The sequence below is a fragment of the Microcaecilia unicolor genome, chromosome 7 (assembly GCF_901765095.1).
Source record: "Microcaecilia unicolor chromosome 7, aMicUni1.1, whole genome shotgun sequence".
Taxonomy (NCBI): Eukaryota; Metazoa; Chordata; class Amphibia; order Gymnophiona; family Siphonopidae; genus Microcaecilia; species Microcaecilia unicolor.
This window is the reverse complement of record NC_044037.1, coordinates 175,193,717-175,206,438: the sequence shown is the minus strand read 5'-3', so window position 1 is coordinate 175,206,438 and position 12,722 is coordinate 175,193,717. Positions and strand designations below refer to the sequence as shown.

General features: G+C 49.4%; 1 protein-coding gene across 1 annotated transcript in view; it reads left to right on the top strand.

Moving 5' to 3' along the window:
- The window catches only part of NME9 (NME/NM23 family member 9), a 330,355-nt gene that overhangs the window by 147,625 nt on the left and 170,008 nt on the right, over positions 1 to 12,722 (top strand). The window contains exon 9 of the mRNA XM_030210834.1: positions 5,608 to 5,762. Within this exon, the coding sequence (XP_030066694.1) occupies positions 5,608 to 5,762 (155 nt within the window). The remainder of the gene's footprint in view (positions 1 to 5,607; positions 5,763 to 12,722) is intronic.

Genomic DNA, 12,722 nt, shown 5'->3' with positions numbered 1-12,722 from the left:
AGCAGAAACCAGAGACAACAAACTGTAAATAAAATATATATTTAAATTTTTTTGCTTTAGGATAAAGTAGTATTGCAGATATGTTAATAAATGTTTATAATAGAACATGCAAACAAGGTAATCTTTTTATTGGACTAATTTTAATACATTTTGGCTAACTTTCGGAGAACAAAACCCCCTTCCTCAGGTCAGGATAGGATACTGTAACAGTACTATACTGTATTGACCTGAGGAAGGATGTTTTGGCCTCTGAAAGTTAAATATATTAGTTCAATAAAATGGTATTTTATTTTCTATATTTGTTTTATTTCTATTTGTTAATTTGTAAAGTGGTGATTGGTATTTGTTAGTTTTTTTCAAATTTACATCTGCTGTCTTTATATTTTGCACAGTACTAGGGGACATTTTCTGTTTCTGTGGTGTTGCATTGTATGCAGAGTCTGGCATCTTGGGGTTTCATTTTATTTTTTGTCTAAATAAAAAGTTTATGATTACTTATTCTATAGTGGATTAGGGTGTATCTGTGTTTGTGAAAAAGACATGGCTTTCAGTTGGCACTGACTGCAGGATCGACAAGCCCTGGAGCTGGGGGCCTTGGAGCTCGGAGGGAGGGGTGGCGGGCCCTGGAGCTAGGGTGGGGGCGAGGCTAGGGTGGGGCCCCATCAAATTGGTCTGCATAGGGCCCCGCACTTGCTAAGACTGGCCCTGTATACAGACCTTGCTTGAGTTCTTTCTACACCTGTCTGAGTCTGGTCTCAAGACCAACTCTGTCAGTGTTCATCTTCGTGCAATAAGTGCTTATCATCAACGTGTAAAAGGTCAGCCTTTAGCTGTCCACTTCATGAGAGGTTTACTTCTCCCCCAATATTGAGAGAATTCCTTGTATGTGTCTAGCGGGGGGTTATTTCTGTTGGGCTTAGCACCCCCAATAATTTTGAAAATTGGCTCGTATGCTTCGGTCAAAGCCCTTATCAATCCTTCTCCAATATCTTGGGGTCTCAATGTCGTTTTCATCCAGCTGCTGAAAGCTCAATTCGGGCCACTGGATTCCTGCCATCTGAAGTATTGGACCTGGAAGGTCATTTTCCTTGATAGCTGTTCCTTCAACTCGTAAAGTCGGTGAGCTTCAGACTAGTTCAGAGTAGTTCAGAGTAGTTCTCCGCATGCAGCCAAAGTTCTTACTGGCGGTGGTATCGGAGTACCATCTGATCCAGTCAATTGTCTTGCCAACATTCTCTCCCCCTCATCTTACAATCCCTGGCAAAAGCAAGCTGCGCTCTTTTTGCGTGGAACGGATGAGCCCCCTCAGACAGTCCGCCCAGTTGTTTATTTCTTTTAATGCCAATAGAGAGGAGTTGCTGTCGGAAACCGCACCATTTCTTCTTGGCTAGCAGATTGCATTTCCTTCGTTTTTGTCCAAGCTGGACTGACTCTAGAGGGCCATGTCACGGCTCACAAAATTAGGGCCATGGCTGAGTCGGTGGCTCATCTAAGATCAGTCACTATTGAAGAGATCTGCAAAGCTGCGGCGTGGTCATCAGTCCACACATTCACATCTCACTACTGCCTTCAGAAGAATAGCCGACGCGACAGTCGGTTTGGGCAGTCGGGGCTGCAGAACTTATTTGGGGTTTAGAATCCAACTCCAACCCTCCTAGGCCCATTTTTGTTCTGTTCCAGGCTACACTCATTTAGATGTTTCTTCTTTTCAGGTCAATTTTTATTCAGGCCTCGACGTTGCAAGACTCAATTGACCACTGTTTGTTGTGTTCTGTAAGCCTGGAAGCTAGGGATACCCCACTTGTGAGAATATCAGCCTGCTTGTCTTCGGAGAAAGAGTAGTTACAGTGGTGGAAATAAGTATTTGATCCCTTGCTGATTTTGTAAGTTTGCCCACTGACAAAGACATGAGCAGCCCATAATTGAAGGGTAGGTTATTGGTAACAGTGAGAGATAGCACATCACAAATTAAATCCGGAAAATCACATTGTGGAAAGTATATGAATTTATTTGCATTCTGCAGAGGGAAATAAGTATTTGATCCCTCTGGCAAACAAGACCTAATACTTGGTGGCAAAACCCTTGTTGGCAAGCACAGCGGTCAGACGTCTTCTGTAGTTGATGAGGTTTGCACACATGTCAGGAGGAATTTTGGTCCACTCCTCTTTGCAGATCATCTCTAAATCATTAAGAGTTCTGGGCTGTCGCTTGGCAACTCGCAGCTTCAGCTCCCTCCATAAGTTTTCAATGGGATTAAGGTCTGGTGACTGGCTAGGCCACTCCATGACCCTAATGTGCTTCTTCCTGAGCCACTCCTTTGTTGCCTTGGCTGTATGTTTTGGGTCATTGTCGTGCTGGAAGACCCAGCCACGACCCATTTTTAAGGCCCTGGCGGAGGGAAGGAGGTTGTCACTCAGAATTGTACGGTACATGGCCCCATCCATTCTCCCATTGATGCGGTGAAGTAGTCCTGTGCCCTTAGCAGAGAAACACCCCCAAAACATAACATTTCCACCTCCATGCTTGACAGTGGGGACGGTGTTCTTTGGGTCATAGGCAGCATTTCTCTTCCTCCAAACACGGCGAGTTGAGTTCATGCCAAAGAGCTCAATTTTTGTCTCATCTGACCACAGCACCTTCTCCCAATCACTCTCGGCATCATCCAGGTGTTCACTGGCAAACTTCAGACGGGCCGTCACATGTGCCTTCCGGAGCAGGGGGACCTTGCGGGCACTGCAGGATTGCAATCCGTTATGTCGTAATGTGTTACCAATGGTTTTTCGTGGTGACAGTGGTCCCAGCTGCCTTGAGATCATTGACAAGTTCCCCCCTTGTAGTTGTAGGCTGATTTCTAACCTTCCTCATGATCAAGGATACCCCACGAGGTGAGATTTTGCGTGGAGCCCCAGATCTTTGTCGATTGACAGTCATTTTGTACTTCTTCCATTTTCTTACTATGGCACCAACAGTTGTCTCCTTCTCGCCCAGCGTCTTACTGATGGTTTTGTAGCCCATTCCAGCCTTGTGCAGGTGTATGATCTTGTCCCTGACATCCTTAGACAGCTCCTTGCTCTTGGCCATTTTGTAGAGGTTAGAGTCTGACTGATTCACTGAGTCTGTGGACAGGTGTCTTTCATACAGGTGACCATTGCCGACAGCTGTCTGTCATGCAGGTAACGAGTTGATTTGGAGCATCTACCTGGTCTGTAGGGGCCAGATCTCTTACTGGTTGGTGGGGGATCAAATACTTATTTCCCTCTGCAGAATGCAAATAAATTCATATACTTTCCACAATGTGATTTTCCGGATTTAATTTGTGATGTGCTATCTCTCACTGTTACCAATAACCTACCCTTCAATTATGGGCTGCTCATGTCTTTGTCAGTGGGCAAACTTACAAAATCAGCAAGGGATCAAATACTTATTTCCACCACTGTACTTACCTGTAACAGGTGTTCTCCGAAGACAGCAGGCTGCATATTCTCACAAACCCTCCCACCTCCCCTTTTGTCTCCTTCATCTTTTGGATTTAACTGAGGGGCGGCGAGCGGGAAGATGTGTGCGCACATGCGCGGTGCGATCGCTCGCGCGACAGAATGCCGTTAAAGAGATTTTTAGATTTTGCTTTAAAATCCTCCGGGGCCGACGTGACGTCACACACTTGTGAGAATATGCAGCCTGCTGTCTTCGGAGAACACCTGTTACAGGTAAGTAACTACACTTTACATGTGAGAACCAAACTGAGCAAAGTACAGGCCTTAGGCCTAGCCCTTAGGAACAGGCCAAGCATAGGAAGGCATACAGTGGGGGAAATAAGTATTTGATCCCTTGCTGATTTTGTAAGTTTGCCCACTGACAAAGACATGAGCAGCCCATAATTGAAGGGTAGGTTATTGATAACAGTGAGAGATAGCACATCACAAATTAAATCCGGAAAATCACATTGTGGAAAGTATATGAATTTATTTGCATTCTGCAGAGGGAAATAAGTATTTAATCCCTCTGGCAAACAAGACCTAATACTTGGTGGCAAAACCCTTGTTGGCAAGCACAGCGGTCAGACGTCTTCTGTAGTTGATGATGAGGTTTGCACACATGTCAGGAGGAATTTTGGTCCACTCCTCTTTGCAGATCATCTCTAAATCATTAAGAGTTCTGGGCTGTCGCTTGGCAACTCGCAGCTTCAGCTCCCTCCATAAGTTTTCAATGGGATTAAGGTCTGGTGACTGGCTAGGCCACTCCATGACCCTAATGTGCTTCTTCCTGAGCCACTCCTTTGTTGCCTTGGCTGTATGTTTGGGTCATTGTCGTGCTGGAAGACCCAGCCACGACCCATTTTTAAGGCCCTGGCGGAGGGAAGGAGGTTGTCACTCAGAATTGTACGGTACATGGCCCCATCCATTCTCCCATTGATGCGGTGAAGTAGTCCTGTGCCCTTAGCAGAGAAACACCCCCAAAACATAACATTTCCACCTCCATGCTTGACAGTGGGGACGGTGTTCTTTGGGTCATAGGCAGCATTTCTCTTCCTCCAAACACGGCGAGTTGAGTTCATGCCAAAGAGCTCAATTTTTGTCTCATCTGACCACAGCACCTTCTCACAATCACTCTCGGCATCATCCAGGTGTTCACTGGCAAACTTCAGACGGGCCGTCACATGTGCCTTCCGGAGCAGGGGGACCTTGCGGGCACTGCAGGATTGCAATCCGTTATGTCGTAATGTGTTACCAATGGTTTTCGTGGTGACAGTGGTCCCAGCTGCCTTGAGATCATTGACAAGTTCCCCCCTTGTAGTTGTAGGCTGATTTCTAACCTTCCTCATGATCAAGGATACCCCACGAGGTGAGATTTTGCGTGGAGCCCCAGATCTTTGTCGATTGACAGTCATTTTGTACTTCTTCCATTTTCTTACTATGGCACCAACAGTTGTCTCCTTCTCGCCCAGCGTCTTACTGATGGTTTTGTAGCCCATTCCAGCCTTGTGCAGGTGTATGATCTTGTCCCTGACATCCTTAGACAGCTCCTTGCTCTTGGCCATTTTGTAGAGGTTAGAGTCTGACTGATTCACTGAGTCTGTGGACAGGTGTCTTTCATACAGGTGACCATTGCCGACAGCTGTCTGTCATGCAGGTAACGAGTTGATTTGGAGCATCTACCTGGTCTGTAGGGGCCAGATCTCTTACTGGTTGGTGGGGGATCAAATACTTATTTCCCTCTGCAGAATGCAAATAAATTCATATACTTTCCACAATGTGATTTTCCGGATTTAATTTGTGATGTGCTATCTCTCACTGTTACCAATAACCTACCCTTCAATTATGGGCTGCTCATGTCTTTGTCAGTGGGCAAACTTACAAAATCAGCAAGGGATCAAATACTTATTTCCCCCACTGTATACAATAGGTTAAACAAGTTTGTGCTTTTAAAGGAATGGCTTTAGGTATTTGGCTTTCAAGGCCTTCTCACAGCTAGTGTGTCCTAGTTGGTGCTACAGCTGTTGGAGTGTCAAGAACAATGTTGTTGGTCTTCAACTTATATTGAGTTCCCTATTGTATCAAATACAAAGTGGCATATAGACTACTCACTGAAGATCTTTGAATTCTACAGGAGAAATTTGAAGAGTTGATTCAGTTCATGTCCAGTGGTCTTTGCCGTGTACTGATTATTTCAAAATCTGGGGAAGATGAAGATGTGATTCCTGCCTGGAGAGAATTCATTGGTCCAACTGATGTTGAAATTGCTAAAAAGGAAAAACCTGAAAGGTAAGTATAAAGTGTTGTAGGCCAGAGCATTCTTATACAGAGGCCTGTGTCATACAAAGCATCTTAAAATTGACTGTGGCAATTTTAGTGTACTCTTTCCATGTGCAAAATACATTGGGTTTTGTACCCGATGTATTTGAAATTAAGAGGTTCTCATTCTGCTGACTTGGCCTACAAGCTATTAGAGGGAGTCTGAAGTGGTTCAGGGAGGGAGCATAGATTAGAATGGGGGATTAATATATGTGGGAAAGGACCTGCCTTCCCAATTTTAAAATGCCAGCTTGCCAAACCTGAAACGTAGGGTTAGTTTCTACTATCCCAGACCGGGAGCTAAAATGTCAGGTACTGGGGCTTTAGAAAATAGAACTATAACAACTAATTAAGTTGTATTTTACAAATGCAGGCATCATCAAATTTAATGTGGCTTTATATGCACTATGTTTATCCTGTATGGCCACAAATTAGGGACTTTTCAAATAGTCTGTTAATGTGTCCACTAGCGGCATTTAACTCACGTGTTAATAATATCATGCTTTTAGTACATAGGCTCTATAATGATGTCCTCAACCATTGAGCCATGCCCACTTTTCCTGTTTTTTTTTTTTTATTTGGCAGTCTTACAGCACAGCCTAAAATCTCTTTGCTATACTCTGCTGGACTGCCTAGACTTGTTGAAACTTGCTGCTTTGTCTATCATTTCACTTGTTGGATAAACAGAGAGGTGACAGCACAAATGGTTAATTATACAAGGGACTAGAGTGTGTAAAACTGCGTTGTAGGAGTAATTTTATAAGGAGCTACCTCGTTTTAGGCACCAAGAATGCACATAAACAGCAGTACTTTAATCATAGCCATACATAAATAACCTCCTATAAAATATTGACCAGTATAAAAGTATGCATGTTGTTAGAATGATGCATACTTTCACTGTGGGTATGCACATGAGTGGAGTTTGGGCAGAACATGGGTGTTGCAAGCATTCCTGGAATTTGCATGCAATTTTATAGAATAAGGGAGATCTGCACGTAATTTAGGCACAAGAATTTGCCCCAGGTTTTACTTGGTGTAAATCCTCACGCCTAAAATTGGGCACAGATCCCAGCGGCAAATGCTATTCAATAAACGATGCTCCACTCTGAGTGTCATTTATAGAATAGTGCTTAAGGTTCCTTTTACAAAACAGCACTACTGATTAGCGCCACACACAGTTCAAAGAAGCCCATTCAACTCCTATGGGCTTCTTCACGTTCAGCACACACTAATTGGCTGCTTTGTAAAAGGAGTCCTTAGTGTGAAATTTTATCCGCACTCTAGTAGGCTGTTATAAAATTGTGCAAGGTAAATAAATCCTAAAAAATAAATAATAAGTAAAATCCTATATAATAATTCTCCGAGGACAAGCAGGCTGCTTGTTCTCACTGATGGGTGACGTCCACGGCAGCCCCTCCAATCGGAATCTTCACTAGCAAAGTCCTTTGCTAGTCCTCGCGCGCCCGCGCGCACCGCGCATGCGCGGCCGTCTTCCCGCCCGAAACCGGCTCGAGCCGGCCAGTCTTCTTTCGTCCGCACTCGGTACGGTCGTGTTTTCGCCGTGTCGAGCCCCGGAAAGTCGACCTCGCGCGTCCTTTTTCGACGTGTTTTTTCTTCGGAAAATCCTCAAAAACTGTTTGGGAAGTGCTCCGGAAGCCCTCTCGGGTTTCGTTTGCCCCTTCCCGTATTTTTCAGATTTTGCCCCGGTAAGTTTTCTTTCGTCGTCGGGGTAGGCCTCTTTTCGCCATTTCGGCCTTTGATTTCGCCGGCGTGATTTTTCCCGCCCATGACATCGAAGCCTTCCAGCGGCTTCAAGAAGTGCACCCAGTGCGCCCGGGTAATCTCGCTCACTGACAGGCACGCATCGTGTCTTCAGTGTCTGGGGGCCGAGCACCGCCCTCAGGCCAGTAGTCTGTGTTCCCTTTTGCAAAGGCGGACTCAGGTAGCGAGATTGGCCCAGTGGAACGTTTTGTTCTCGGGCTCTTCGTCGGCATCGGCACTGGGGGTATCGAGTGCATCAACGTCTTCAGCGTCCAGAGTTTCATCCTCGGCCGCCAGTGCATCGAGTGCATCGAGGCATCGGCCCTCTGCATCGGCGCCGAGACATCGGATAGCTGCATCGACGTCGGTGGTACCGGGACCTCGTCTGCTGATGTCGTCGGACGGTGGTGCATCGTCTGGAGTGCAGGTGAGGGCTGTCCATTCCCCTGCTGGTGGCGTTGAGCCTTCGGGTGGGTCTCCCCCTACCCTGAGGGCTCCTGCGGTACAGCCCCCCCGAGACCGACCTCCTTCGGCCTCGGCCCCGAGGAAGCGACGGCTGGATTCTACGTCCTCCTCGTCGGTACCGGGAAGCTCCGGTGACATGCTTCGTTCCAAGAAGTCGAAGAAGCATCGTCACTGGTCCCCTTCCCGTGTCGGTACCGAGAGCTCTGGGTCGCCGAGGGAGTCGGCACCCAGCAGGCATCGGCACCGAGAGGACCGCTCACCCTCTGTTCAGGAGGTGTCGATGCGCTCCACTTTGGACAGCCCGGAACAGCCTCCACGCCCGGAACAGGTTCTGACGTCGACGCCTGCATCGACTTCCATGCCTTTCTCTGCAGCCGCTCTGAACGAGAGCCTCCGGGCCGTTCTCCCAGAGATCCTGGGAGAGCTGTTGCGCCCTACCCCTCCGGTACCGGCGGTGCTTGCGCCTCCGGTACCGTCGAGCGTGGCGCCGGCTGGCCCATCGCCCGAGGTGAGGTCTCCAGTGTCGGTACCGCGTGCGGTGCCGGCTGCCGTCGCCTCCCAGGAGGGCTCCCCGACTACGTCGGCGGAGGGAGCTTCGCCGATGCGGGTGAGGGAGTCTACCTCTCGACGCCCCCATCGTGGACGTGGCTCCACGGAGTCGAGTCGGGCACGGTTGCAGACACAGGTCCGTGAACTTGTGTCTGACACCGAGGGTGAGGCCTCGTGGGAAGAGGAAGAAGACCCCAGATATTTCTCTGACGAGGAGTCTGAGGGTCTTCCTTCTGATCCCACTCCCTCTCCTGAAAGACAGCTTTCTCCTCCTGAGAGTCTGTCTTTCGCTTCCTTTGTCCGGGAGATGTCTACAGCCATCCCCTTTCCGGTGGTTGTGGAGGACGAGCCCAGGGCTGAAATGTTTGAGCTCCTGGACTATCCTTCTCCACCTAAGGAAGCGTCCACTGTTCCCCTGCACCATGTCCTCAAAAAGACATTGCTGGCGAACTGGACCAAGCCTTTAACTAATCCCCACATCCCCAAGAAGATCGAGTCCCAGTACCGGATCCATGGGGACCCAGATCTGATGCGCACTCAGTTGCCTCATGATTCTGGAGTTGTGGATCTGGCCCTAAAGAAGGCTAAGAGTTCTAGGGAGCATGCTTCGGCGCCCCCGGGCAAGGACTCTAGAACCTTAGACTCCTTTGGGAGGAAGGCCTACCATTCTATGCTCGTGGGCAAATTCAGTCTTACCAGCTCTACACGAGCATACACATGCGGAACAATGTGCGGCAGTTGGCGGGCTTGGTTGATGCTCTCCCCCCTGAGCAAGCCAAGCCTTTTCAGGAGGTGGTCAGGCAGCTGAAGGCGTGCAGAAAATTCCTGGCCAGAGGGGTGTATGACACCTTTGATGTTGCGTCCAGGGCCGCTGCTCAAGGTGTGGTGATGCGCAGGCTCTCATGGCTGCGTGCCTCCGACCTGGAGAATAGAATCCAGCAGCAGATTGCGGACTCGCCTTGCCGTGCGGATAACATTTTTGGAGAGAAAGTCGAACAGGTGGTAGAGCAGCTCCACCAGCGGGACACCGCATTCGACAAATTCTCCCGCCGGCAGCCTTCAGCCTCTACCTCTACAGGTAGACGATTTTTCGGGGGAAGGAAGACTGTTCCCTACTCTTCTGGCAAGCGTAGGTACAATCCTCCTTCTCGACAGCCTGCGGCCCAGGCTAAGCCCCAGCGCGCTCGCTCTCGTCAGCAGCGTGCGACTCAGCAAGGCCCCTCGGCTCCCCAGCAAAAGCAAGGGACGAGCTTTTGACTGGCTCCAGCAGAGCATAGCCGACATCCAAGTGTCAGTGCCGGGCGACCTACCAGTCGGAGGGAGGTTGAAAGCTTTTCACCAAAGGTGGCCTCTCATAACATCCGATCAGTGGGTTCTCCAAATAGTCCGGCAAGGATACACCCTCAATTTGGCCTCAAAACCTCCAAATTGCCCACCGGGAGCTCAGTCTTACAGCTTCCAGCACAAGCAGGTACTTGCAGAGGAACTCTCCGCCCTTCTCAGCGCCAATGCGGTCGAGCCCGTGCCATCCGGGCAAGAAGGGCTGGGATTCTATTCCAGGTACTTCCTTGTGGAAAAGAAAACAGGGGGGATGCGTCCCATCCTAGACCTAAGGGCCCTGAACAAATATCTGGTCAAGGAAAAGTTCAGGATGCTTTCCCTGGGCACCCTACTTCCCATGATTCAGGAAAACGATTGGCTATGCTCTCTGGACTTGAAGGATGCCTACACACACATCCCGATACTGCCAGCTCACAGACAGTATCTGCGATTTCAGCTGGGCACACGTCACTTCCAGTACTGTGTGCTACCCTTTGGGCTCGCCTCTGCGCCCAGGGTGTTCACAAAGTGCTTGGCTGTAGTAGCAGCGGCACGTCGTAGGCTGGGGGTGCACGTGTTCCCATATCTCGACGATTGGCTGGTGAAGAACACATCCGAGGCAGGAGCCCTGCAGTCCATGCAGATGACTATTCGCCTCCTGGAGCTACTGGGGTTTGTAATAAATTACCCAAAGTCCCGGAGCTGGTCCCTCCAGGAACGCGATCTACAGATCAATCTTCTGGAGTTGCGAGCGATCTGGAACACTCTGAAGGCTTTCAGAGATCAGCTGTCCCACCAAATTATCCAAATTCAGACAGACAACCAGGTTGCCATGTACTACGTCAACAAGCAGGGGGGCACCGGATCTCGCCCCCTGTGTCAGGAAGCCGTCAGCATGTGGCTCTGGGCTCGCCGTCACGGCATGGTGCTCCAAGCCACATACCTGGCAGGCGTAAACAACAGTCTGGCCGACAGGTTGAGCAGGATTATGCAACCTCACGAGTGGTCGCTCAACTCCAGAGTGGTGCGCCAGATCTTCCAAGCGTGGGGCACCCCCTTGGTGGATCTCTTCGCATCTCGAGCCAACCACAAAGTCCCTCAGTTCTGTTCCAGGCTTCAGGCCCACGGCAGACTGGCATCGGATGCCTTCCTCCTGGATTGGGGGGAGGGTCTGCTGTATGCTTATCCTCCCATTCCTCTGGTGGGGAAGACTTTGTTGAAACTCAAGCAAAACCGAGGCACCATGATTCTGATTGCTCCTTTTTGGCCGCGTCAGATCTGGTTCCCTCTTCTTCTGGAGTTATCCTCCGAAGAACCGTGGAGATTGGAGTGTTTTCCGACCCTCATCACACAGGACGAGGGGGCGCTTCTGCATCCCAACCTCCAGTCTCTGGTTCTCACGGCCTGGATGTTGAGAGCGTAGACTTTGCCTCTTTGGGTCTGTCAGAGGGTGTCTCCCGTATCTTGCTTGCTTCCAGAAAAGATTCCACTAAGAGGAGTTACTTTTTTCTATGGAGGAGGTTTGCCGTCTGGTGTGACAGCAAGGCCCTAGATCCGCGCTCTTGTCCTACACAGACCCTGCTTGAATACCGTCTGCACTTGTCTGAGTCTGGTCTTAAGACCAACTCTGTAAGGGTTCACCTTAGTGCAATCAGTGCATACCATTACCATGTGGAAGGTAAGCCGATCTCGGGACAGCCTTTAGTTGTTCGCTTCATGAGAGGTTTGCTTTTGTCAAAGCCCCCCGTCAAGCCTCCTACAGTGTCATGGGATCTCAATGTCGTTCTCACCCAGCTGATGAAACCTCCTTTTGAGCCACTGAATTCCTGCCATCTGAAGTACTTGACCTGGAAGGTCATTTTCTTGGTGGCAGTTACTTCAGCTCGTAGAGTCAGTGAGCTTCAGGCCCTGGTAGCCCAGGCCCCTTACACCAAATTTCATCATAACAGAGTAGTCCTCCGCACTCACCCTAAGTTCTTGCCAAAGGTTGTGTCGGAGTTCCATCTGAACCAGTCAATTGTCTTGCCAACATTCTTTCCCCGTCCTCATTCCTGCCCTGCTGAACGTCAGCTGCACACATTGGACTGCAAGAGAGCATTGTCCTTCTATCTGGAGCGGACACAGCCCAACAGACAGTCCGCCCAATTGTTTGTTTCTTTTGATCCCAATAGGAGGGGAGTGGCTGTGGGGAAACGCACCATATCCAATTGGCTAGCAGATTGCATTTCCTTCACTTACGCCCAGGCGGGGCTGGCTCTTGAGGGTCATGTCACGGCTCATAATGTTAGAGCCATGGCTGCGTCGGTAGCCCACTTGAAGTCAGCCTCTATTGAAGAAATTTGCAAAGCTGCGACGTGGTCATCTGTCCACACATTCACATCTCACTACTGCCTGCAGCAGGATACCCGACGCGACAGTCGGTTCGGGCAGTCAGTTCTTCAGAACCTGTTTGGGCTTTAGGATCCAACTCCACCCCCCGAGGGCCCTGTTTGTTCTGTTCCAGGCTGCACTCTCAGTTAGTTGGTAAATTTTTTAGGTCAATCTCAGTTATGTCCTCGCCGTTGCGAGGCCCAATTGACCATGGTTGTTGTTTTGAGTGAGCCTGGGGGCTAGGGATACCCCATCAGTGAGAACAAGCAGCCTGCTTGTCCTCGGAGAAAGCGAATGCTACATACCTGTAGAAGGTATTCTCCGAGGACAGCAGGCTGATTGTTCTCACAAACCCGCCCACCTCCCCTTTGGAGTTGTGTCTTCCCTTGTCTTTGTCTTACTACATATGAGACTGGCCAGCTCAAGCCGGTTTCGGGCGGGAAGACGGCCGCGCATGCGCGGTGC